At 46.2% G+C, this 24,217-nt stretch overlaps 1 protein-coding gene across 1 annotated transcript in view; it reads right to left on the bottom strand.

The window, feature by feature from the left end:
• Positions 1-24,217, bottom strand: part of LOC134601573 (phospholipid scramblase 1-like) — a 122,648-nt gene that overhangs the window by 986 nt on the left and 97,445 nt on the right. Inside the window, exon 7 of the mRNA XM_063446096.1 lies at positions 16,287-16,415. Coding sequence (XP_063302166.1) covers positions 16,287-16,415 — 129 coding nt within the window. The remainder of the gene's footprint in view (positions 1-16,286; positions 16,416-24,217) is intronic.

The following is a 24,217-nucleotide window of genomic DNA, read 5'->3' as shown; positions in this document are numbered from 1 at the left end:
TGGGCACCCCCAAAATCAAACCCCACCTGTAACGGACCGTTTCACTTACAAGAGGATAAAACCCAGTTTAGGCGATAATCCCCTTTCCAGATGCACAGGCAGCTACTGCAAACACCATTCTCCCGACTGGAACCACACGAACACTGGAACAGCTGAACAAGAAAAGCATACAATCGGCTTACACTCTTGGCAATCAGCTTACAATCCAATCCCCCCCAAGAACGAGACGACACTTCATTTTGAGGGTTAAGCAGGAACTCTAGACTGGGACACCCAGTCTGGCTTTTATTTCCAACTCACACATACAGGCCACACCCAGGGGGAGGCATAAAATAACCAGTCAGATACATGGTACAACCCACACATCCCCTCCCCTTAGTGTGACACATAATCCCATTATGCATACAGAGTAAAATATACTTTTACACAACTTTCATAACTTTAAAACCATACATCACATTCACATAAAAATACATATCCACAATCAATCCATTCAGGGGAACAACATATTAAAAAATGGCATGAATCCGACCAGGGGTTTAAAAGTTACTAAAAGTATCTTTTGGGCCCTGGCTTGCAGCATGGCACAATCTGGCCCAAACAGAAGTAAAACATCCCCCACAATGCATCCCGGCTTCCTCCCTTCTGCCCTGGAGATAATTGGAGAAGTAATCCAATTATCTAGGACTAGAGTCAGACTCCATTAACCACATGGTTGCAAAAAGACAGTAAAAGACATAAAATTACATACTGATACATTTAACACATAAAACACACATTTCTACATATCCCCAGTTTAACTGAACACATAAATACCTACATAATATTTAAGACAGTATTACTGTGATATGTTACAAAGTCTTAAAGGGACATTAGTCCCAAAAGTCCCAATATGTCCATCGCTGATTTTAAAGGGCCAGTAGCAGCAATATAAATTATTACATGCCCAAATATAGTGTTTATAGAGCAATATGTCCATGGGCCGTAGTCGCAGGGCAGGAGGCTAGCAGCCAGGCCTCTCCAGTTCACAGTGGCGAAGCTGGTTTCGCCACATTTCTCCCCTTTGCCAATTAGACTAACAGGGTACCTGACTTTCTGCCGGTCAGTGCCCTGGTTAGTCCAGCAACCCACCCACAAAACAGAAATAACAGAGCAGCCCACCCACACTAACCGGTTACTACATCTGGGTGAGGAAGGATTTTGTCCAAGTTCTGGTGTTTCACCACTGCTGGGTGGGAGGCGGGTAGGCTGCCTTGGTGGGTTGCTGAGGGGGCAGAGACCAGCGGTACTCTGTCCTGTTGCCAGCACTACCACGGGAGTAGTCTGGTGGGCGCCTGGTTGTTGGAGACTGGCTGTCTCCCCTTTAGGTGCACAGCTCGACTGCCGGAGGGGGAGACCGACTGTCTCCCCTTTGGATCCATCACACTGAGGCTGGGGAACAGGACCGACCGTCCCTATCCCTTGTGCTGTAAGTGCAGAGACTACGGTCCCATCTGCACAGTTGTGGGGCTTAACATCTCCCCTTGGTGGGTTAGGTTGCCGTGGGAGAGAGGGTGTAACAAGTTCCTCTCTCTGGATGGCAAACTGCCGCTGGGGAGAAAGGATGGCACCTTCTGCTCCCTGGGGTACACACTGCCGCTGGGGAGGAAGGATTGCACCTTCTGCTCCCTGAGGTACACACTGCCGCTGGGGAGGGAGGACGCTGCTCTCCTCTCCCTTCACCTCACCCTGCCTTCCTGGCACATCACTTTGTTGCTGGGGGGCAGGAACAACAACCTCTGCCCCCTGTAACTCAGCCTGCCGCTGGGGAGGATGGACGACACCATCAGCTCCCGGAGACACACACTGCCGCTGGGGGGGAAGGACTGCACCTTCTGCTCCCTGGGGCACACACTGCCGCTGGGGAGGGAGGACGCTGCTCTCCTCTCCCTTCCCTTCACACTGCCTTCTTGGCATATCACTTTGCTGCTGGGGGGCAGGAACAACAACCTCTGCCCCCTGTAACTCAGCCTGCCGCTGGGGAGGATGGACGACACCATCAGCTCCCGGAGACACACACTGCCGCTGGGGAGGGAGGACGCTGCTCTCCTCTCCCTTTACTTCACACTGCCTTCCTGGCATATCACTTTTCTGCTGGGGGGCAGGAACAACAACCTCTGCCCCCTGTAACTCAGCCTGCCGCTGGGGAGGAAGGACAACACCTTCATCCCCCTGGGACACACACTGCCGCTGGGGAGGAAGGACGGCACCTTCAGCTCCCTGAGATACAATCTGCCGCTGGGGAGGAAGGACGACACCTTTAGCTCCCTGGGACTTACTCTGCCGCTGGGGAGGATGGACGACACCATCAGCTCCCTGGGTTACACACTGCCGCTGGGGATCTGGGCCGACTGCCCAGCATCCCTGTAGGGCCGGTAGAGAGACCTCGGTCCCATCTCCACCTGCCTGTTGTGGTTCCTCACAGGACCAATCTATGAGGACCCCTACTTCGGGTTCTTCCTGCCGCCTCGGGGGGGGGGGGGGCGGCTAACCTCCTCGGATGCAGCCTCTACTCTGCTGCTGTACCACTCTTCCTGCTCATCATACTCTTCGTCCATCTTTGAGTTTTGCTCAGCCATGACCTGGTTCCAGATCCCCTGGAATGTGTCCATGGATATATAACCCCCATACTGGGCCACTTGCTGCCTCACCTTGGCCATAAAATCATCTTCAGCGTCAGAGCCTTCCATACTTGTCTGCTCCAAGTCGCTGGATACCTCTGCTGCCAGGGGCGCTGCACGAATGCTAACGTTGCCCTCAATTTGTAACTCCAAGGAATTGGTGTTCTGTAGCTGTCCTTCTGGCTGTGGGAACAATCCCGCAGCTTGTTGGTTCCTCTGCGTCGTTCGCAGCAATAGGTACGCCTGTACATCGTTGTAGACCCGGTCTGCCATCCGCTCCGCTCGGGCTGGTGAGAATAGAGCCATCCTGCTCCTATATTCCCTGGCAAACTCGGATTCCTCCTCCTCCCTCGGAGGTGCTGCAGCAGCTGCGACTCTGTCTCCTTCCATTTTCCTGATTTCCTTTGTAGATAGGGTCGCTGTACGGATACTAGCGTTGCCCTCAATTTGTAATCCAGAAATGGTGTTGTCTGTAGCTGTCCCTCTGGTTGTAGGAATGATCCCGCCGCTTGCCACCAATTGTAACGGACCGTTTCACTTACAAGAGGATAAAACCCAGTTTAGGCGATAATCCCCTTTCCAGATGCACAGGCAGCTACTGCAAACACCATTCTCCCGACTGGAACCACACGAACACTGGAACAGCTGAACAAGAAAAGCATACAATCGGCTTACACTCTTTGCAGTCAGCTTACAATCCAATCCCCCCCAAGAACGAGACGACACTTCATTTTGAGGGTTAAGCAGGAACTCTAGACTGGGACACCCAGTCTGGCTTTTATTTCCAACTCACACATACAGGCCACACCTAGGGGGAGGCATAAAATAACCAGTCAGATACATGGTACAACCCACACATCCCCTCCCCTTAGTGTGACACATAATCCCATTATGCATACAGAGTAAAATATACTTTTACACAACTTTCATAACTTTAAAACCATACATCACATTCACATAAAAATACATATCCACAATCAATCCATTCAGGGGAACAACATATTAAAAAATGGCATGAATCCGACCAGGGGTTTAAAAGTTACTAAAAGTATCTTTTGGGCCCTGGCTTGCAGCATGGCACAATCTGGCCCAAACAGAAGTAAAACATCCCCCACAATGCATCCCGGCTTCCTCCCTTCTGCCCTGGAGATAATTGGAGAAGTAATCCAATTATCTAGGACTAGAGTCAGACTCCATTAACCACATGGTTGCAAAAAGACAGTAAAAGACATAAAATTACATACTGATACATTTAACACATAAAACACACATTTCTACATATCCCCAGTTTAACTGAACACATAAATACCTACATAATATTTAAGACAGTATTACTGTGATATGTTACAAAGTCTTAAAGGGACATTAGTCCCAAAAGTCCCAATATGTCCATCGCTGATTTTAAAGGGCCAGTAGCAGCAATATAAATTATTACATGCCCAAATATAGTGTTTATAGAGCAATATGTCCATGGGCCGTAGTCGCAGGGCAGGAGGCTAGCAGCCAGGCCTCTCCAGTTCACAGTGGCGAAGCTGGTTTCGCCACACCACCCCCCCCCCCCCCAATTTGTATCAAGGCCATTTTTTTTTTAATGACAGACACATGCCCTCATTGCTACATGCACTGATATCCACTCACTGACAGTTACACAGCCATTGGCACACACATACAGTCATTGGCACACACTATTAAACCAACACACACTTTCACTGACAGACACACACTGACTCACCCACTCACCGACAGGCACACACTCTCAGATACACATAATAAAATGCCATACACACCATGACACACACTCACAACCACACCCATTCTCACTCACAGACACACACTGACAGCTACACTCGCTCACTCACAGTTAGGTGGACAGCCCCAGAACACGAGGCAAACAAGGCATTTGTCTGGGAGCTTGGGGTGGCGTTTTTTGGCACCCCCCTGAAAGTGCTGCCCTAGGCAAATGCCTTGTTTGCCTTGTGGTAAATACATCTCTGGTGGTGCAGAGTCCTCGGACAATCCTCTTGATATGGGTTTGTAACGGATTCACTGGCACCCCGACTGGGTACCTCCGTTGAAAGATGCTCCTAGCGCTTCCTGAGGACTCCAAGCACTCCACCAGACACCATAAGCACCGCAGGCTGCAGCTATCTCCCTTCAGAACGAAGCAGGAACAAGCTCTTATAAGAGCTCAGTGATTATAGCAAGGGAATATGCCTAGCATAGCAATCCCTTGTAGCAGATTCCCCCAATAAGAGACAGGACTCAAGTTGAGGGTAAAAATAGAACTCTCTGGCTGCTAGCTTGCAGCCCTTTTTATTAGGTGCTCCCATGAAGGGGAGGGACACACACAGTAACGTACATTAACCAATCACACAATAGTTACATCCCACACATAGCCCTCCCCTCTACCTGTAAACTCAGATGCCACAAACACAGTTCAAACGCCATGGGGTTTAAGTTTCGTATGGGCTGATGAGAGGGCCCATAATCCTGGGGCAGCCCAATAACCCACAGTATGCCCAAATACCGTGCATAAAGGGCCAAATCGCCCGTAGTCACAGGGTAAGAGGCGGGCAAGCAGCCCCCTCCAAAACACAGTGGCGAAGTGGCTTTTGCTACAGGGATATATGGAGGAAAATCAAGATAATATAGTGTAGTATGTATAGTAAGATACAAGCAATACGGTATATATATAAAAATAAGTATATAACACTCATTACTATATTCTCAATGTATTATAGCAGCATGGTAGGTGTACAAGTCTGTCACTGCTTTAATGTGTTTTATTCACTGTCACTTTTATCTCTGTTTCTTCACAGTTTATCACAGATTCACCCACAGATTGCTCTTTACATACTGTTTCTTTATTACTATTCTATATTGAGGATATAATCCTTTTCTCATAAATGTAGAAACCATCTCTTTAATAGTTCTGTCCTCCTACTGTTATATCTTTCACACCCGATCGCAATTTTTCACATTCACTTTTTTGTTGATGGTAACCAGGGTAACCACGCTCTACCCCGCTGTGCGTCCAATGGCGTGACGTCACACGCGGCTTCTCTGCACTTCCGGGTGGTAACGGACGGTGGGACTTCACATTATTGATTGGTAAGTGTAGCGGAGAGCCGATCTTGCACAGCTATTCTCCACTAGAGATTCCAGTGAGGCTCAGGAACAAGGTGATGTTAAGTCCATAGGCAAGGTTTCCAGCAGGTAAAGTAATACAGCAGTATCCCCATCGCAATCCCAATAACTGGACGACACACAGTTTCAGGAGTAGACTGACAAGCTTTATTCCACAGTTCCTTATAAAGCCCTCTCCCATGCAAGGGAGGAGGTTCTAACACTTAAGACATTATCCAATCTCTAAGTAGTAACCTCCCACAGATCTCCTCCCCTCCTCTAGCATCATAATCCCCTTATTGTGTACACAGTTTTCCCCGAGTTTTGGATGTACCCTAAATACTTGGGGTACATCCACAAATCCAACATCCCCAGATAGCTCTATTCTGGGGGACCAACATACTTAAAAATTAGCCCATTCGGATGAAGCGTTCGTGAGATATGGGGTTCCAAAGATTTGACCGACCGCATGGGTAAAGTATCCGAAAACAGTTCCATGCATTTTGGCCCTGCGGTCGGTCACAAACAAGGGAATGAAAACAGGCGAATTGCCTGTGTTATAGAGCCTGGAGAGGGTTTGAATGAATTCCCTTGTTTATGGGGTTCTTTCTACCGAACAGCGGGTCATTCGGTAGTTTCCATACGAATTTCTGGAAGTATGGAGGTCTCAGCGGTGTTTGCCTAGTCAAGTGTCCGATTTTAGTTCCAGACACTCGACGGCAAAACACCGCTGTTCGGTAGTTTAAGATGGCCGCCGCCACGTGTTTGTTTCCCGAATGGCGGCCACCCAGAGGACAAAGAATACATTACACTGATTGCCAATTACCCGTTTGCAACATTGTTGCAAACTGTAATTGGAGGCACACTTATTCCTGGGTGGTCTGGTTGTTCGGTAGTTTCACTCAATATAATAAATGGAGTGATTCTACCGAACAACTAGAGGAATACAATTCTTTACATACATTTAACTGTCATTATACCCGGATACCATGCTTTCTATACATGTACATACACATTAAACCAGCCATATGACCAAATACACTTATTCTCATACATGTCGTGGGACAGCCCGGTACCAATCCGCTACAGTAAGTGTATTTTTCATAATTAAACATATTTGTATATACACTCAGTGATCTTGAGAAAGACCCGGTAGGGTTGAAACGTTGATCAATCTACTGTATGTAACATTTATATAATGAATCACATCATACAAGTCTAAGACCTGTGAGTGCATCCTGGATTACTTCTTTTTATATTTTTGGACGCATTGGGATCTGCACCCAGGCAACTTTTTTGTTTATATTTCTTCAAAAAAGAGTGCCAAGCCTTCACAGTTAATTATATATATATAAAAATTGAGTAAAAAGTTAAAATTCTAAAATGGTTGTGACGGACGTAAGCCATGTACATGTCTCCCTGACCCTCCACCTCTTCCATTATGGACTAACCCTCCAGCCCCTGGCTCCCTGCCCAGCGTTTCTTCCTGGCTATCCAGAACCACCCACCGTTCACCAAAAGGTACGCTGAGACATGGTACGCCTGACAAGGAGCGACTCTAAATTACCCTGGAACTCTGAAGCGGAGAGCAGAGTCACCATGGTCCGCTAAAACTTTGATCAGATCATTTTTGTTTCCAGGACAATCAATCAGGTCACTCTTCGGAGGGTTTACAGAGGAGATGGAGAGGCATTGAATGACGCCAAGGACTTGGGGGAGCTCCATGTACTCACGAAAAGTGCCTGTCTTACTTTGGAGCTTTGCTTTTGAGCTCCACCACATCAGAGAGCCTTCCTACATCCGCACGTAGTTCCTGCCAGGAATCTGGTCATTTTTATGATTATAGGCGGCGTGGTTGTGCCAACCACGTGGCATGTCCTGTGGTGCCATCTTGAATCTTTTTATTTCTCTCACACTAAGCATGATCCTAGATTTTACCCTATTAAATGCTCATTTTTATTTTAAACACCCCTACCCACCTGTAACAATTGACTAACAATTTTAGACAAATTTTAAATCGATTAATATTTTTTTAGATTTAGTCGACTAAAACCAAAACAATTCAGATGCCTAAAATACGACTAAAACTAAAATGGCTTTTTATTTAAAAGACTATGACACTAAAACTAAATTGAAATTTGCCGACAAAAATAAAAAAAGAACAAAGGGGCTGTGAAAGGGGCAAAAGAGACAGACCAGGGCTTGGGAGAGAGACACCTAGAGGGGCTGGGAGGACACAAAAAGACAGAGAGGGGCTGGGAAGGGGCAAAGGAGACAGGTAGAGGCTTTAACTAAACCCATTAGATTTTAGTTATGTCGACTAAAACTAGACTAAAACTAAAACAATTCAGTTGACTAAAATATGACTAACATTAGATTGAAATTTACCGCCAAAATTAACACGGATTCCCACCTTGCTTACACTTACAATTTTTTTACAAATTTTAAATTTCAGAGTCAGTTAACATCTGGTCATATGACAATGCCATCATATGACTCTTATTTTTAATTTTTTTTACTTTCGCTAAAGCCATTAGCTGGTGAAACGCGTTAAGTATATCAGAATATTATTTTATACTGTATATTTAACTTTTTACTGTTATTCTTTATTTTTATAAATAAAAGTACACAATGGTCTGCCTTGTCACAACAACAGAGCACGTCAACATAGACACACATTTAAACTTTGTCATTACATAATAGAGAAAAGCACATTTTTGTTAAGAGATGTATTGTACACGTTTGAGCTTTAGATTTGTTATCGAGACATCCCTGCATGGTCATGAAGGTCGTAACTGGTAACAAGTAGATTTTGTGCAGGGAGTGAGGGAGTGTATATTCCTGCTAACATTAGGATACTAAGATCTGTAGTGTGAAACAACCTGGTGCTATCGGTGGTCAGGTGTGTGAAGTGCCTGTGCCTGTTCTCTGTCTGGGAGGATGTGTGTGGCTGACGTCCAGAACTATATAATTTGCCGTGGGCGTTATGTGGGTGTAAATACTGTGCACTCATGTTCTCTTGAGGGTGTGGGGGGGGGGGGGGACGTGAGAAGTTATGGTCTGTAACGGCTACCCAGGTAGTAAGAGGGTATCAGCCGTTGGTACTGTCCTTTTCCTGGCAAGCTGGTGTGTAGTAATGGAGCTCTTAATCCCATCCACAAGATCCAGCACAAAGTTACGTTATCCTGGAGGTCTCAGCGGTGTTCGCCTGGTTGCGTATCCGTTTTTAGTTCCAGACGATTGCTGGCAAACACCGCTGTTCGTGCGTAAGATGGCCGCGAACACGTGCAAAGTCCCGAAATGGCGGCCACCTATACTTTACACAAAGGATTCGTGCTGAACCATGCGAACGGCTGGAATAGAGCTGGGAGGTAAAATATCCCTTAATTACACAGCAAGGTGGTCCGGTGTTCGGTGATTTGAGTCCATTCTTGGGTAATAGTAATTCCAATTGTAACGAGTGTAACGGATCACCTGGCACCCCGACTGAGTACCTCCGTTAATGGATGCTCCTAGTGCTTCCTGAGGACTCCAAGCACTCTGGCAGACACCATAATCACCATGTCCGAGAAACCTTTAAATTCTCCCAAGCATATGAATGCTGTAGACCATTGAATAGGAACCATACGAATAGGCTTGTACTCCTAGCAGTCAACTGGAACAGCATGCAATAAATCCTTCCCCCAATAATGAGACGACACATCACTTTGAGGGTAAAACAGGAACTCTGGACTGGCTCATCCAGCCTGGCTTTTATTACAATAATACACATACAGGCCACACCCAGGGGGAGGCATAAAAGAACCAATCACATACATGGTTCAGCCCACACATCCCCTCCCCTCAGATAACATTAAACCCAATTATTCGGTACACTTTTCCAGCCAAGTTCTGGATGTACCCCAAAACCAGGGGGTACACCTTTAAATCCAGCATCGCTGGATAGCCCTTATTCAGGGGGACAACATATTCAAAATTCAAGTCATTCGGATGAACGGTTCGTGAGATATGGGGTTCCAAAGATTTGACCGACCGCATGGGTAAAGTATCCGAAAACAGTTCCATGCATTTTGGCCCTGCGGTCGGTCACAGAAAAGGGAATGAAACAGACGAATTGCCTGGGTTATAGAGACTAAGGGGAATTCGCATGAATCCCCTAGTTCGTGAGTTTCTTTCTACCGAACGGCGGGTCATTCGGTAGTTTCTATACGAATTACTGGAAGTATGGAGGTCTCAGCGGTGTTTGCCTAGTCAAGTGTCCGATTTTAGTTCCAGACACTCGACGGCAAAACACCGCTGTTCGGTAGTTTAAGATGGCCGCCGCCACGTGTTTGTTTCCCGAATGGCGGCCACCCAGAGGACAAAGAATACATTACACTGTTTGCCAATTACCCGTTTGCAACATTGTTGCAAACTGTAATTGGAGGCACACTTATTCCTGGGTGGTCTGGTTGTTCGGTAGTTTCACTCAATATAATGAATGGAGTGATTCTACCGAACAATCAGTTGAATGCTGCATACATATCCCAGGTTAAACTCAACACATAAATACATATGTAATATTAAAGGCAGTATACTGGAATATGCTCCACAGTCTTAAAGGGACAGTAGTCCCAAAAGTCCCAATATGTCCATCGCTGATTTTAAAGGGCCAGTAGCAGCAATATAAAGTACAATATGCCCCAAATAACCCAGGGGCCATAGTCAGCAGGTAGGAGGCTAGCAAACAGGCTTCTCCAGGGCCCAGTGGCGAGGTTGGTTTCGCCACAACGAGCAATTTGGTCTTTTGTATGTCCTGCTGCATTATTATTAAGGATGTCCAGGCAGAATACATAGTTCCATCACATGGTCGACTTGGTATGTCGGCCAATTTAAACGTGGATTGAGCATGTGGGGCTTCCCAATGTATTGCGCTGAGCGTGTATAGAAAAATTAAACGGAGGGGAAAACATAACATAATAGGTAAAAACGTGTTGGATCCTCTGAGCGTAGGGCAGTCCTGCCATTTTTTTCCGCTCTGTGAGGCTGCATAGTGTGGTAGTTTTTAGTCCCAATGTTCATCTCAAGTGTCGGCTGTGAGTCCATAAGGTAATATAGGCAGAGGTGGGAGATAAATTTAGGAGGGTGGATCAACCCGTGGTGGTGGTAGTATTGGGCCGAAGTAGTGGTTGGGAAGGACATGGCATCTCTGCCAGCTGTCTGCTACATCTCAAGTGGTATTTGGTGCCTGGGTTTCCCTCCCCAGCTCTCGTGGAACAAATGGGCGGGCAGTAGCTGGGTTCCAGGTGTGGTTAGCAGCAGTTAACCCGCCGTTAGTCAGAGCCCCAGCACCAGGTCGACCCTTTGCTCCTTGCAGGTCGTGGACTGGGTGTGTGGCGTCCCCATATTGTAACTGTAGTGTGCAAGGTGATCTCCATCTATACAAGATATTGTGCGCTCTCAGGAGGGCCGTGAAGGGCTGGAGGGAGCGGCGCCATGCAAGTGTGTTCCCCAATAGGTCTGTATAGAAGCAAAGCGCCATGCCCTACTGCCCTTATCTTTACTTCTCTGGAACCAGATGATCAGGTCTCATGGTGCATCCGCCGGAGCCTTAGCCGGTTTAGGTAGGCAAAACATCCTCGATCTCCACTGCTTTCGCTTGCTTGGGCAGTAGGAGCGCATGGAGCAGCCTGCGTACCAGGTGGGGAAGCTCTGCCTCTGCCGTATTTTCAGCGATCCCTCTGACCTTAAGGAACTTCTCCTATGATCCTCAGCCGCCAAGAGCCTCAGGTCTGTTTTCACTTGTTGCTGTGTCAGCTCACATACTGTTTGTTGTAGCTTTGCTATTTGCTTTGCCTTGTTTTTGGTGGTTTGTTCCAAGGCTGTCAGGCCTCTCAGGTCTTTTCGGATTTGGGCCACATCGGCCTGTAGCGTGTGTTGTAGGCCCGCGAGCAGATATTTCAGCATCGCTGTTGTGACTGGGGCCAAGTCTGGCGATGTGGGCGGTGGCTTGAGGGTCGGTAGCGTTAGTGCATGCTCCTACGCTGCCCCCTCCGAGAAATCATCCGATAAGTCAGTGGCGAAGTCCGTGTAGACGGCCATCTTAGTGTGAGGAACTGACTCTGCTGGGTTTCGAACCCTGGTTTACATGCTGCTAAACCTCTTCCTTACCAGTACACCAGCCTGCCTTTTACAAATGTACCTGAGATCTGGTAACCTTGACTCTACAGCATTGGTATCAGTGACAAGTCTCTTCAGCTGTGTCTGGTCATGTGTCTGGTTCTTGGCCTATAAAAGCCACTTCCTGTCTCTGTACCTTTGCCAGATTATTGTGGTTCCTGTACTCTCTAATCAAGCTTGTTCCTGTTTCGCCTACCTGTTGCTGATTTTGGACCGTTTTGACTTTGCTGCTTCTCCTTCCCACTGACCTCGGCTTGCCTCACTATGATTATCATCTCTCTGTTCCAGTCTCCCATCTCTGCTTAAGACCAGAAGGCCACTCAAGGCTCAGGGGCTCAACCACCTGGGTAACGAGTGGCTACCTCTGGCAGAAAACATTGCTGATCTGGCTACTGGGCTCCAAAACTTTGTAACATCAATATCATTACACTTAGCTTCCTCCGCTCTTTGGGCCTGGCGCCAGAGGTCGCCTATATTTCTGCTCATGCTGGGCTTGTCTGGTTTAGATTTTTTTGTCTTACGACCCATTGTATCTTCTTTCTGACGCTTCGTTTTGGGTTGTGTTTGAAGGGTGTTTTGCCCCCTTTTCTCCGATATATTGGCTTGTTGGTGCTGAGCCGATCTGACATGCGACCATTCAGTTCAATGGCTTGGCTCCACCCCCTTTTCACTCCATTTTTAAAGGTATACACTATTGTGGTTTTATTTTCTCTTTTATATATGGAGATATGTCCATGTCACCTATATCCTAGAGTGGGGATCATATCACTTCACGCTATACCTGTGATGCTACAGTTTAGGATTCAAAATATGTGAGTGCAGATTTTTAGACTACTGTATTGCTGCTATCTTACTATACATACTACGCTATGTTATCTTGATTTTCCTCCACATATCCATCACCAACAGAATTGTCCGCGTACTCTGCACCACCTCATATCCTTAGGCGGGGAACGTTCCTCCCAAGTCTTCAAGTTGGACCAGAACCTAAACTCCTAAAAAGTATGAGTAAACTACATTTATCTTTTTTAAAATTACATTTTAGTTAATACACTATTAGTTGTCTCTTCTGCTTCCATATATACCATTGAGAACATCCTAGGCGCTACACCTTCTTCCCCGCGACAGACAGAAAGAACTAGACAGATAGCTAATTAGATCGATATTACTAGAGTGATAGATGGATAGATAGATATAACTAGACTGATAGGGAGATAAATAAATAGAGATATATAATTAGACAGCTTGATAAATAGATATAACTAGAAAGACAGATATAACTAGACTAATAGATAGATTGATTGATAGATAGACAGAGAGATTGATTGATAGACAGAAAGATACTGGATAGATAGATAGATAGATAGATAGAAAAGTGTGAGTGTTTTGATTTCTAACACCTATTCCAATATTGTATTTACAGATTACACTATGTTGTGTTCTGTTTTTACTTCTGTATGGGACATTTTAATTACCTATTCAATAACTATAAGAAGAATTTGTATAAAAGGTAACATCTTCATCTATTGTGTGCGCTTATCACCTTTTTGGTAGACATGTGCAATTCGTTTCGGTCCGAATATGAATTCGGACATCCGGACAATTCGGACATTCGGGTACTTCCGAATGGCCGAATTGCCGAGGTCCCGAATTTCCGAAATTACCGAATTTCCGAAGTGTCAAAGTGCCGAAGTGTCAAAGGGCCGAAGTTCCGAAGCAAAGTATTGCCTAAGTACTAATATACTTACCCAGTGAAAGAAGAAGAATGTTACATTGTAAACAATTTTAAATAAAAAGTATAAAAACATAGCCAGGATTCAGCTGCAAGCATTTGCAACACTTACAACAATCAAGTAACATACATTCATATAAAATGAAAGTTACTTAGCCAGTCAATGTAATGACAGGAATGAATAAGTAGATAACTTCCTAATTCCCACGGTATTAGGGAGCTATCTACTAAAAGGCTGAAAGACCTAAATTGGTCTTTCAGCCAAATTTACTAATACTAATTAACGATTACTTAGTATTAGTAAATTATGCCCCTACTCGCCATACTGCAAGTAGGGGCATGTCTATTAAACAGTGAGCAGCCTGTCAGCGGCGGGTGGGGGCCCTATAGTAAAATAATGGGGGGGGGATCTATCGTCCTCCCCCCGGGCCCCCACCCCTAAACGGCGGGTGGGGGCCCTAAATCAGAATAAGGGGGAGCCTAATGTCCTCCCCCTGGCCCCCACCCCTGAGCGGTGGGTGGGGGCCCTAATGTAAAATAATGGGGGGACCTATTGTCCTCCCCCCGGGCCCCCACCCCTGAGCGGTGGGTGGGGGCCCTAAATTGGAATAAGGGGGGGGACCTAGTGTCCTCCCCCCTGGCCCCCACCCCTCAGCGGTGGTTGGGGGCCCTAAATTGGAATAAGGGGGGGGGACCTAATGTCCTCCCCCCTGGCCCCCACCCCTGAGCGGCAGGTGGGGGCCCTAAATTGGAATAAGGGGGGGACCTAGTGTCCTCCCCCCTGGCCCCCACCCCTCAGCGGTGGTTGGGGGCCCTAAATTGCAATAAGGGGGGGGACCTAAGGTCCTCCTCCCTGGCCCCCACCCCTGAGCGGCGGGTGGGGGCCCTAAAAAAAATGCCCCCTCCCAGGTGACTAGGGGTCCCCAAACCCCTAGTCATCCCCTCCCCCCCAATAAAAATTATCCCCTTCCTACCCCCCTCACCCTAAAAATAATGAGGGTGGGACCTTTAACTAAGTACCTGTAAAAAAAAACAAAAAACTTGCCATTCGATGTCTTCTTTCTTCTAAAATCTTCTTTTTTCAGCCCCCAAAAAGGCCAAATAAAAAACCATAATAACCAACGCAATTATAAAAAAAAAAAAAAAAAAAAGAGCACTAAATTAAAATAATTCTTCTTCACCCATGGAGGGCTCCGTGCAGACTGCGCCCTGCAATTAGGCTCAGAGCACTCTGATTGGTGGGTTTAAGCCATCCAAGCAGAGTGCTCTGACAGGTAAATGAAGAGACTGACAGGTAAGTCTCTACATTTACCTGTCACAGCACTCTGATTGGTTGGTTTGAAATAAAAACTTTCCCCATGCACATGCCTACCTTTTGGTTTTATAGTGTTATACAGGGACTAAGATGCATGTTACTTGGCGGTTGTATCACCTGCCTCAGAAAGTGCCTCTGATTACGAGTTTTACACGTACACTTCGGGTGAAGTACCAGTCTCTGAAAGCCTACATACCACCTTGCAGGATGACTTTTCTTCCATGACAGTGGATCAGCTTTAAGAGCTACGTGAGCTAGGTGATAGAACGGGCACATTGGAGCACAATCATAATGATATAGTCTTGCTCTGAGTTGGTCGATGTAGAGGACATTTCCAGATCCATACCCACGCCCATGTCTTCGGATGTCTTGCCAGGCTGCATCCAGGTCCTTTAAAGGCCCCACTATTTTCCTTTTAATATTACATTTTTAATTTCTGTTGCATATTTGTAAATGCATTATCTATTTAATGGATTCAAACATTAAGCATCAGACCAAAGCTTCTCTTTGACGCCCATAGCTCCAGGCCGAATTATAAATTAAACCCAAGTGTTGGGGGTTTCTGAGACTTCAATAAAAAACATTTAACAATATTTCGGGGTTGCAATTGGGGTTGCAATTTCTGCGTAAGGGAAGTTTGATTTGAATTTTTGTTGGACTTTTATCTGCACTGTTTCAGGATTGTGATTGTCAATTTGCATATTTTTATACTTCAATTAAAAAAACAGAAGCAGAAATGACGTCCCCACCTCATCCCCTCAGCTCACACATCGTGTGCCCTTCTGTGGCTGCCCTGAATATAGCTGGGAACTAAAGGACAAATGTGTTCTTGAACGGACTGTGTGGCGGAACTTACACTTATTCGTATCATTTCTCCAGATTCCTTTTGTATTTTGCTTACCCCGTACCCAGTATTGGTGCAGGGTATGCTGTGCCTCTCCCCCTCCCTCTTCTTCCTATCCTATTTTTCTCCAGCAGGGCGTTGTCCCAGGGACACTGCCAGACCAGTTTAAACTAACTTCCCAATCCCTCCTCAATCTCCCATCAGTCTTCCTTGTACTATAGTGCTCTATGTAACCTATTGGATGTAAATGGGGCTGTTGGGGGTCTTACACTATGTGTGCTATGTCTATTTAAGTCAGTTGACTCCCAGATCTGTGTGCGGTCCAGTTACTGGGGAAATGGGCTATATCTCCTAAACAGCGCTTTCCTTCCAGCTTCAGAGAATTCCAGCAGAAATTCTGGATCTTGGTATTACATCTCCGCTACAGACTGAGTCGCCATCACTACTCACCAGATACAGGCTGGCCACTAACAAAGCTGCTTTCATCATCACGTCAAGATCTAACGGAAAGGAGACTACGAACTGCTCACTCTCATTTTTTATCATCCCCACCACGTGCTGCTCATCTCGGGACTTTACCTGTAGAGACAGACCTGTATCACTGACACTGTATGTACAGCGCCCCCTGTCTGTATCACTGACACTGTATGTATAGCACCTCCTGTCTGTATCACTGACACTGTATGTATAGCGCCCCCTGTCTGTATCACTGACACTGTATGTATAGCGCCCCCTGTCTGTATCACTGACACTGTATGTACAGCACCCCCTGTCTGTATCACTGACACTGTATGTATAGCGCCCCCTGTCTGTATCGCTGACACTGCATGTATAGCGCCCCCTGTCTGTATCACTGACACTGTATGTATAGCACCTCCTGTCTGTATCACTGACACTGTATGTATAGCGCCCCCTGTCTGTATAGCTAACACTGCATGTATAGCACCCCCTGTCTGTATCACTGACACTGCATGTACAGCGCCCCCTGTCTGTATCACTGACACTGTATGTACAGCGCCCCCTGTCTGTATCACTGACACTGCGTGTATACCGCCCCCTGTCTGTATCACTGACACTGCATGTACAGCGCCCCCTGTCTGTATCACTGACACTGTATGTACAGCGCCCCCTGTCTGTATCACTGACACTGTATGTACAGCGCCCCCTGTCTGTATCACTGACACTGTATGTACAGCGCCCCCTGTCTGTATCACTGACACTGTATGTACAGCGCCCCCTGTCTGTTTCACTGACACTGTATGTACAGCGCCCCCTGTCTGTTTCACTGACACTGTACGTATAGCGCCCCCTGTCTGTATCACTGACACTGTATGTACAGCGCCCCCTGTCTGTTTCACTGACACTGTATGTATAGCGCCCCCTGTCTGTATCACTGACACTGTATGTACAGCGCCCCCTGTCTGTATCACTGACACTGTATGTACAGCGCCCCCTGTCTGTATCACTAACACTGTATGTATAGCACCCCCTGTCTGTATCACTGACACTGTATGTACAGCGCCCCCTGTCTGTATCACTGACACTGTATGTACAGCGCCCCCTGTCTGTATCACTGACACTGTATGTACAGCGCCCCCTGTCTGTATCACTGACACTGTATGTACAGCGCCCCCTGTCTGTATCACTGACACTGTATGTATAGCGCCCCCTGTCTGTATCACTGACACTGTATGTATAGCGCCCCCTGTCTGTTTCACTGACACTGTATGTATAGCGCCCCCTGTCTGTATCGCTGACACTGTATGTATAGTGCCCCCTGTCTGTATCACTGACACTGTATGTACAGCGCCCCCTGTCTGTATCACTGACACTGTATGTACAGCGCCCCCTGTCTGTATCACTGACACTGTATGTACAGCGCCCCCTGTCTGTATCACTGACACTGTATGTACAGCGCCCCCTGCCTGTATCACTGACACTGTATGTACAGCGCCCCCTGTCTGTATCACTGACACTGCATGTACAGCGCCCCCTGTCTGTATCACTGACACTGTATGTATAGCACCCCCTGTCTGTATCGCTGACACTGTATGTATAGCACCCCCTGTCTGTATCACTGACACTGCATGTACAGCGCCCCCTGTCTGTATCACTGACACTGTATGTACAGCGCCCCCTGTCTGTATCACTGACACTGTATGTATAGCGCCCCCTGTCTGTATCACTGACACTGTATGTATAGCGCCCCCTGTCTGTATCACTGACACTGTATGTATAGCGCCCCCTGTCTGTATCACTGACACTGTATGTACAGCGCCCCCTGTCTGTATCACTGACACTGTATGTACAGCGCCCCCTGTCTGTATCACTGACACTGCATGTACAGCGCCCCCTGTCTGTATCACTGACACTGTATGTACAGCGCCCCCTGTCTGTATCACTGACACTGTATGTATAGCGCCCCCTGTCTGTATCGCTGACACTGTATGTATAGCGCCCCCTGTCTGTATCACTGACACTGTATGTACTTCGCCCCCTGTCTGTATCACTGACACTGTATGTACAGCGCCCCCTGTCTGTATCACTGACACTGTATGTATAGCGCCCCCTGTCTGTATAGCTAACACTGCATGTGTAGCGCCTCTGCCTGTATCACACTACACTTGGCTGTTACTACAAAAAACAATCTTTCAAACAGAAGGAACAAACAACAGAGCGGCCAAGAAACAGCAAAGAAATAAGTGACATAATTGAAGCACTGTAAGTGTAAAAAATAACACATCGTAAATCATAAGGATATCTATTGCAACAAAAATAACAAAACCAAATATAGCGTAATAAGTTCATAATGAATATACTTAGGCTGTCGTAGATCTCAAATGTCTAATTATTTTTTTATTCGATTACTTAGTATCTAAAAGCTTATTATAGCTTATTTTTAGCTCATGCGTGGGTTCTTTTTGTTTATTGGTTTATCCCAATTTATGTTGTCTTCTTCCATGAGCACTATTCCCCGCCCACACCTTTGTCCACAGACTGATCTTTATTTAATTCTTGAAGGGCCTGTTGTTCTTCATCAGTAATGTTTTCATATTTATTAGGCTTTTTTATTTTTATTTATCGTGCGTCACCATTAAACGTTACCATTTCCCCTGTTTAACTACATTTAGGGAAGAACGTGTCCTTTAGATTCTGTGAAGGATTTCCCACAACCCGTTCCGTTGTCTCCTCTCCCTGCTATTTTATTCACTGGATTATTTTGTTTATTTTTTCGTTGTTCGGTAAAACATTCGTTTTAGCGAACTAAGACCACCATGGGTACCAATTAGAATGTGGAACATTGAGTAACTATACAAAAACCGCAAGTTAATTGAATGCTCCTAGGTGGCTGCCATTTCGTGCATTCGAACGCACGTGGTGAGAACAATGGACGGCGGCCATCTTAACTCCCGAATGCGGCCAGCGGGACTTGGTCGTCGAGTGCCTGGACCTGTTTTGGGCATAGCACTCGCACGAACACCCGGTCTCCATGGAAGTCCCATATGAACTACTTCACCATACGGTAGACGAACGGCGTTCGGGAGTTTTAAACAGACGAACAAGGGGAGCTGTGATGGACCGCTGGCACTCCGACCAAGTACCTCCGCCAATTGATGCTCCTAGCGCTTGCCGAGGACACAGAGCACTCCAACCGACACCATCAGCACTGCGGACCCCACTTCCAGCGATGCAGCTGGGGTCTTGCCGTCTCTCACCCACCCTGGATCCACAACCAGCATCCAGCTCCCAGTGGGTGAACCTCTCCTAAATCCAGAGAGCATAGCAGGAACAAATCAAGCTCTTACAAGAGCTTACTCTGGGGAGTAAGTGATTATAGCAATCCCCAGAGTGTAGGTATCCCTTCCCCCAAGGGATACCAAGCCAAGGCTTCAAGAAAGGTGCAAGTAGGTCTGGTTTATTGAGGGCTACCTGCCCGGTATTTATGCAAGTGTCTACCAGGTGGACACTCCCCTAGGGGACCTGATGAAACAATGGGACACATATTGGATATTAGCCAATCACAGACAATACAAACAAAACACTCCCACAGTGACATCACAATCTCTCCTCTCTATTCTGGAGACAATTGGGAAGTAATCAAATTATCACCCAGGACAGAGGCAAGACTCCATTAACCACATGGTTACAAAAAGACATAAAATTACACAATGTTACAATTACTACATAAAACATATACATGCAACATATCCCCAGATAACTTAAAACTGAGTGCACATTATTACCGAATGGTGCTCAGATTACATACATGCAGTTCAATCGCCATGGAGCCAAAGTCTTTTCCATAGTCTTTCGTTACACGAATAGGCTCCATGGCATAGCTATCTGGGGTAGCACTACTCACATACTGAAAGTCCCGAACGCCCCGGCAGAAATACACAAATAAACCTTATTGCAGGGTAAAATACAGCTATCAGCACAGGGGCCATAGTCGGAAGGCAGGAGGCTAGCCAGTAGTCCTCTCCAGGCACAAGTGGTGAAGGGCACTTCGGCACAGGAGCATTCTACACGAATCATCTTTATTCCATCTATGGCGTTTTGTATAAATCCATTCGAACGGAGACCGGCTCTTGCTGCCAATTCTATGAAACTCTTGGTCGGCTACAACCTCGTGGCAAGCCGGTCAAACTTCCACATGGTGCTGTTCGAAAAGTACCAAATGGATTTTCATGAATTTTTTATATGTTACTCCCATCAAGCTCAGCTACCCAGGGATATTTTTTGTGCTTTTGTTATGTATAAAGTATATTTCTAAAAATTGTGAAATTGTTAACTTTTTCTGGCCAGCAGATTATTGAGTTTAGTATGTTCCTTAAACTCAATTTTCTCGCTGGCTCAGAGGAGGAGTCTGATGCTGTATAAATTGAATGCCTTTTGCTTCCATTAAACCAGTCTTGTTCCAGCATTAAGCTTTGGCTCATGTGTGGATGTGCGATACCAGCGATATTTTACCCTGTGGATTATTGGTGATATTGTTTTATGGGAATAAGGGAATACTTGACGGTGATAATTATTCAGACCGCCATAGATTTTTATGGACAAATCGAAGATTTTACAGCATGACAGGAGGCTTCGTATTTGCATTTTTTAACGCTGTGAGAGAAGAGAAAATGCGGCATAGAAGAGGGACAGAAATAGAAAGTCTGAAAAGTATCCTCTCGAGCAGGGGTGCACCTGGAGCATTTGGCACCCGGCCCCACAACTTTAAAATGTAAAAAACACCCAGATTTATTTTAATGTATTTAGCACTGAGCAGTGTATGCATAGTGTATGCAGTGTGTGTATAGTGTATGCATAGTGTATGCAGTATGTGTATAGTGTGTGCATAGTGTATGCAGTGTGTGTATAGTGTATGCAGTGTGTATATAGTGCATGCAGTGTGTATAGTGTATATAGTGCATGCAGTGTGTGTATAGTGTATGCAGTGTGTGTATAGTGAATGCACCTTGTGTGTATAGTGTATGCAGTGTGTATATATAGTGTATGCAGTGTGTGTATAGTGTATGCAGTGTGTATAGTGTATGCAGTGTGTATAGTGTATGCAGTGTGTGTGTATAGTGTATGCAGTGTGTGTATAGTGTATGCAGTGTGTGTATAGTGTATGCAGTGTGTGTATAGTGTATGCAGTGTGTGTATAGTGTATGCACCTTGTGTGTATAGTGTGTATAGTGTATGCAGTGTGTGTATAGTGTATGTATAGTGTATGCAGTGTGTGTATAGTGCATGCAGTGCGTGTATAGTGTGTGTATAGTGTATGTATAGTCCCCCCCTTAGTACGCCACTGCTCTTGAGAACAATTTGCCGTACGTTAAATATCCGCAAGCAAAGAGCCCGCCATAAGAACAGAATAAGTCTCCATCCACTGAATGAAATGTGCACCGAACGGGGAGAGAAAGTTCAGGACTGAGGAAACTGGGATCATAAATGGATCGAGACCCTTTTGCACACACCAACCGGTACATGAATTCCAAGCAAAGACGTAACACATTACCCCCCCAGGAGTCCCAGAGGAGGTCCCTAGCAGCCTGTGATAGTTCACCGACCAACCAGGAACCCCAGAAAGAGTCCAAGCCACCAGCAAAAGTAGATCTTTTAGGAGCAGGGGTTATGGTGCCCCTTCTGGTTTCACGGTAAGAGCACTGGACAATTCCAGAAGGTCTGGGAACGAAGAATGGCTCTGCTAGAGAGGAGCAACCAGAGTTATCATCACTTCTTGAGGCCGGACATGATGAGGGACCCTTGCAATTATCGCTAAGGGGGAAAAGTGTAGGCTCTGCAGAGCAGTGAAGTCTGAAGAAATGCGTCTAGCGCTGTCCGGATCTGGAAGCCAGCTGAAGAAGACTGGAGTTTGGTGATTGTTGCAATAAGCAAACAGTTCCTACCAGAAGAGGCCTCTCAGGGATCCAATGGCAAGATAACCAATACCTCAGGAGTTATTCTACCTTCAACAATATGTTGCAAGGAAGACAAAAATCTAAATCTCCTTTGTGAGATTGAATAGAACATGGGAATGAACACCCCAAGGTGATTGATGTAACACATTGCAGATGCATGTACATGTGGAGCAGAATGCAACAGGTGGATGGTGAATGATCCTGTCAGGATCTCCAAGCAATTGATGTGAATAGAGAGCTCATGAGCTGTTCACACGTCTCCTGTGGACTGACCTACATCAGCCATGTCTGAGCCCCAAAAGCTGGCATTGCCAAATATGGCCCGGCTGTTTCAGGCCTGCATTTTGCCCAGCCACCATTGCAGTTCCATCTGCACCTCGTTTGGGACCAGTTGGCCGTAAGAGGGATTCTTCCTGAGGAACTTGGCCTTCGGTCACTGCATAGCCCGCTAGTGTAGTGGACCCTGGAAGATTGCCTGAATTGAGTAAGAGCATGCAAGAGCATCCGTAAGAGCATGCAAAGCGGAATGTAGTCGTGATGGGGGGTCTCTGTGAAACTCCTTGCAAGTAGATGAGACCTCCGAGGAACACAATGTTGAATCGATCTCAAACCCCAGGAACTGAGCCATCTGTGAGGTAACCAGCAAGGATTTGAACCGATTAATTTTCAAACCTAGAGATTCTAGTAGATTCACGATATATCAGGTTTGGTCCTTCAGTCCCATCCTGTCTGAACAGAATATCATGATGTTATACAAATAAATTATGCAGCGGACCCCATGGGCCTCGCAGACTGATCGTTGGTGGAAAATAGCCAGTTTTCCTCTGGCCAAGGGCATATTGGTGAAGAAACCTTCATCCCCTGAGGCAGGTTGGATGACACCCTTTAGCTGTAATTACTGAAGCTTCTGGTTGATTATTATTATTATTATGTTATTGTGACGAGACCAATCTCGCCACTGTGCATTGGAGGAGCCTGGTTGCCTGCCTGCTGCCTTTTGACTATGGAACAGCATTTAAATACTTTATTTTCCTATGCAGAAAGGTCTATTCATGTATTTCTGCTCTGGCGTTCGGTAGATTCTTGGATTTACTGAATGAACTCATTTAACCCAGATAGCTATGCCATGGAGCCTATTCATGTAATAAAAGACTTTGGCTCCATGGCAATTGAACTGTATGTGTGTGGTCTGAGAGCCATTCAGTAATAATGTGGGCTCAGACCTAAGCTATCTGGGGATATGCTGCATGTCTGTATTTTATGTAATAAATGTAACCTTGTGTATTTTACTGTCTTTTTACTGCCATGTGGTTAATGGAGTTTTGCCTCTGTCCTGGGAGATAATTGGATTACTTCCCAATTGTCTCCAGGACAGAGGGAGGGACATTAGGATGCATTGTTGGGATGTTTTACCTCTGTGTGTCTGTCATTGGTTCATGTCTGTCCTTTGTCACAGTCTTCCATTTGGTCCCCTAGGGGAGTGTCCACCAGGTGGAAGACCTGCATAAATAATGGGCAGGTAGCCCTCAATAAACCTGTTCTTGCTTGACCCTCAAAACAGAGCCTTGTCTGTACTATAGCAAGGGCTGATGGAAGATTGAGGAGGGACAAAGCAACCAGTTTAAACTGGTCTGGCAGTATCCCTGAGACAACCCCTAACACTCACCCCTCCTGGTATACCAACTATGGAGACACCATAGACAAATTTCAAGCAAACACAGTGCAAGCATGTTATTAAATTTGCTTGCGCTGTGCATAACAAATACAGGGTCTTTTTCTCATGCCAGAGCTCTTCAGCAGAGCTCTGCGCATGGTCTACCCTGGAAGTGCATTGAACCAACATGCTCACTTTGTGATGGGGCGTGCTTGTCATTGGTTATGACAAAACACACTCTATCTGGCCCCGCCCCCTTTTTTAGTGGGCCACTGTAATTAAAAAATGCCCAGGCCAAATGTTCTTCCCAGTCC

The sequence above is a fragment of the Pelobates fuscus genome, chromosome 3 (genome assembly GCF_036172605.1).
Source record: "Pelobates fuscus isolate aPelFus1 chromosome 3, aPelFus1.pri, whole genome shotgun sequence".
Classification (NCBI taxonomy): Eukaryota; Metazoa; Chordata; class Amphibia; order Anura; family Pelobatidae; genus Pelobates; species Pelobates fuscus.
This window is presented reverse-complemented; position numbering and strand designations above follow the sequence as displayed.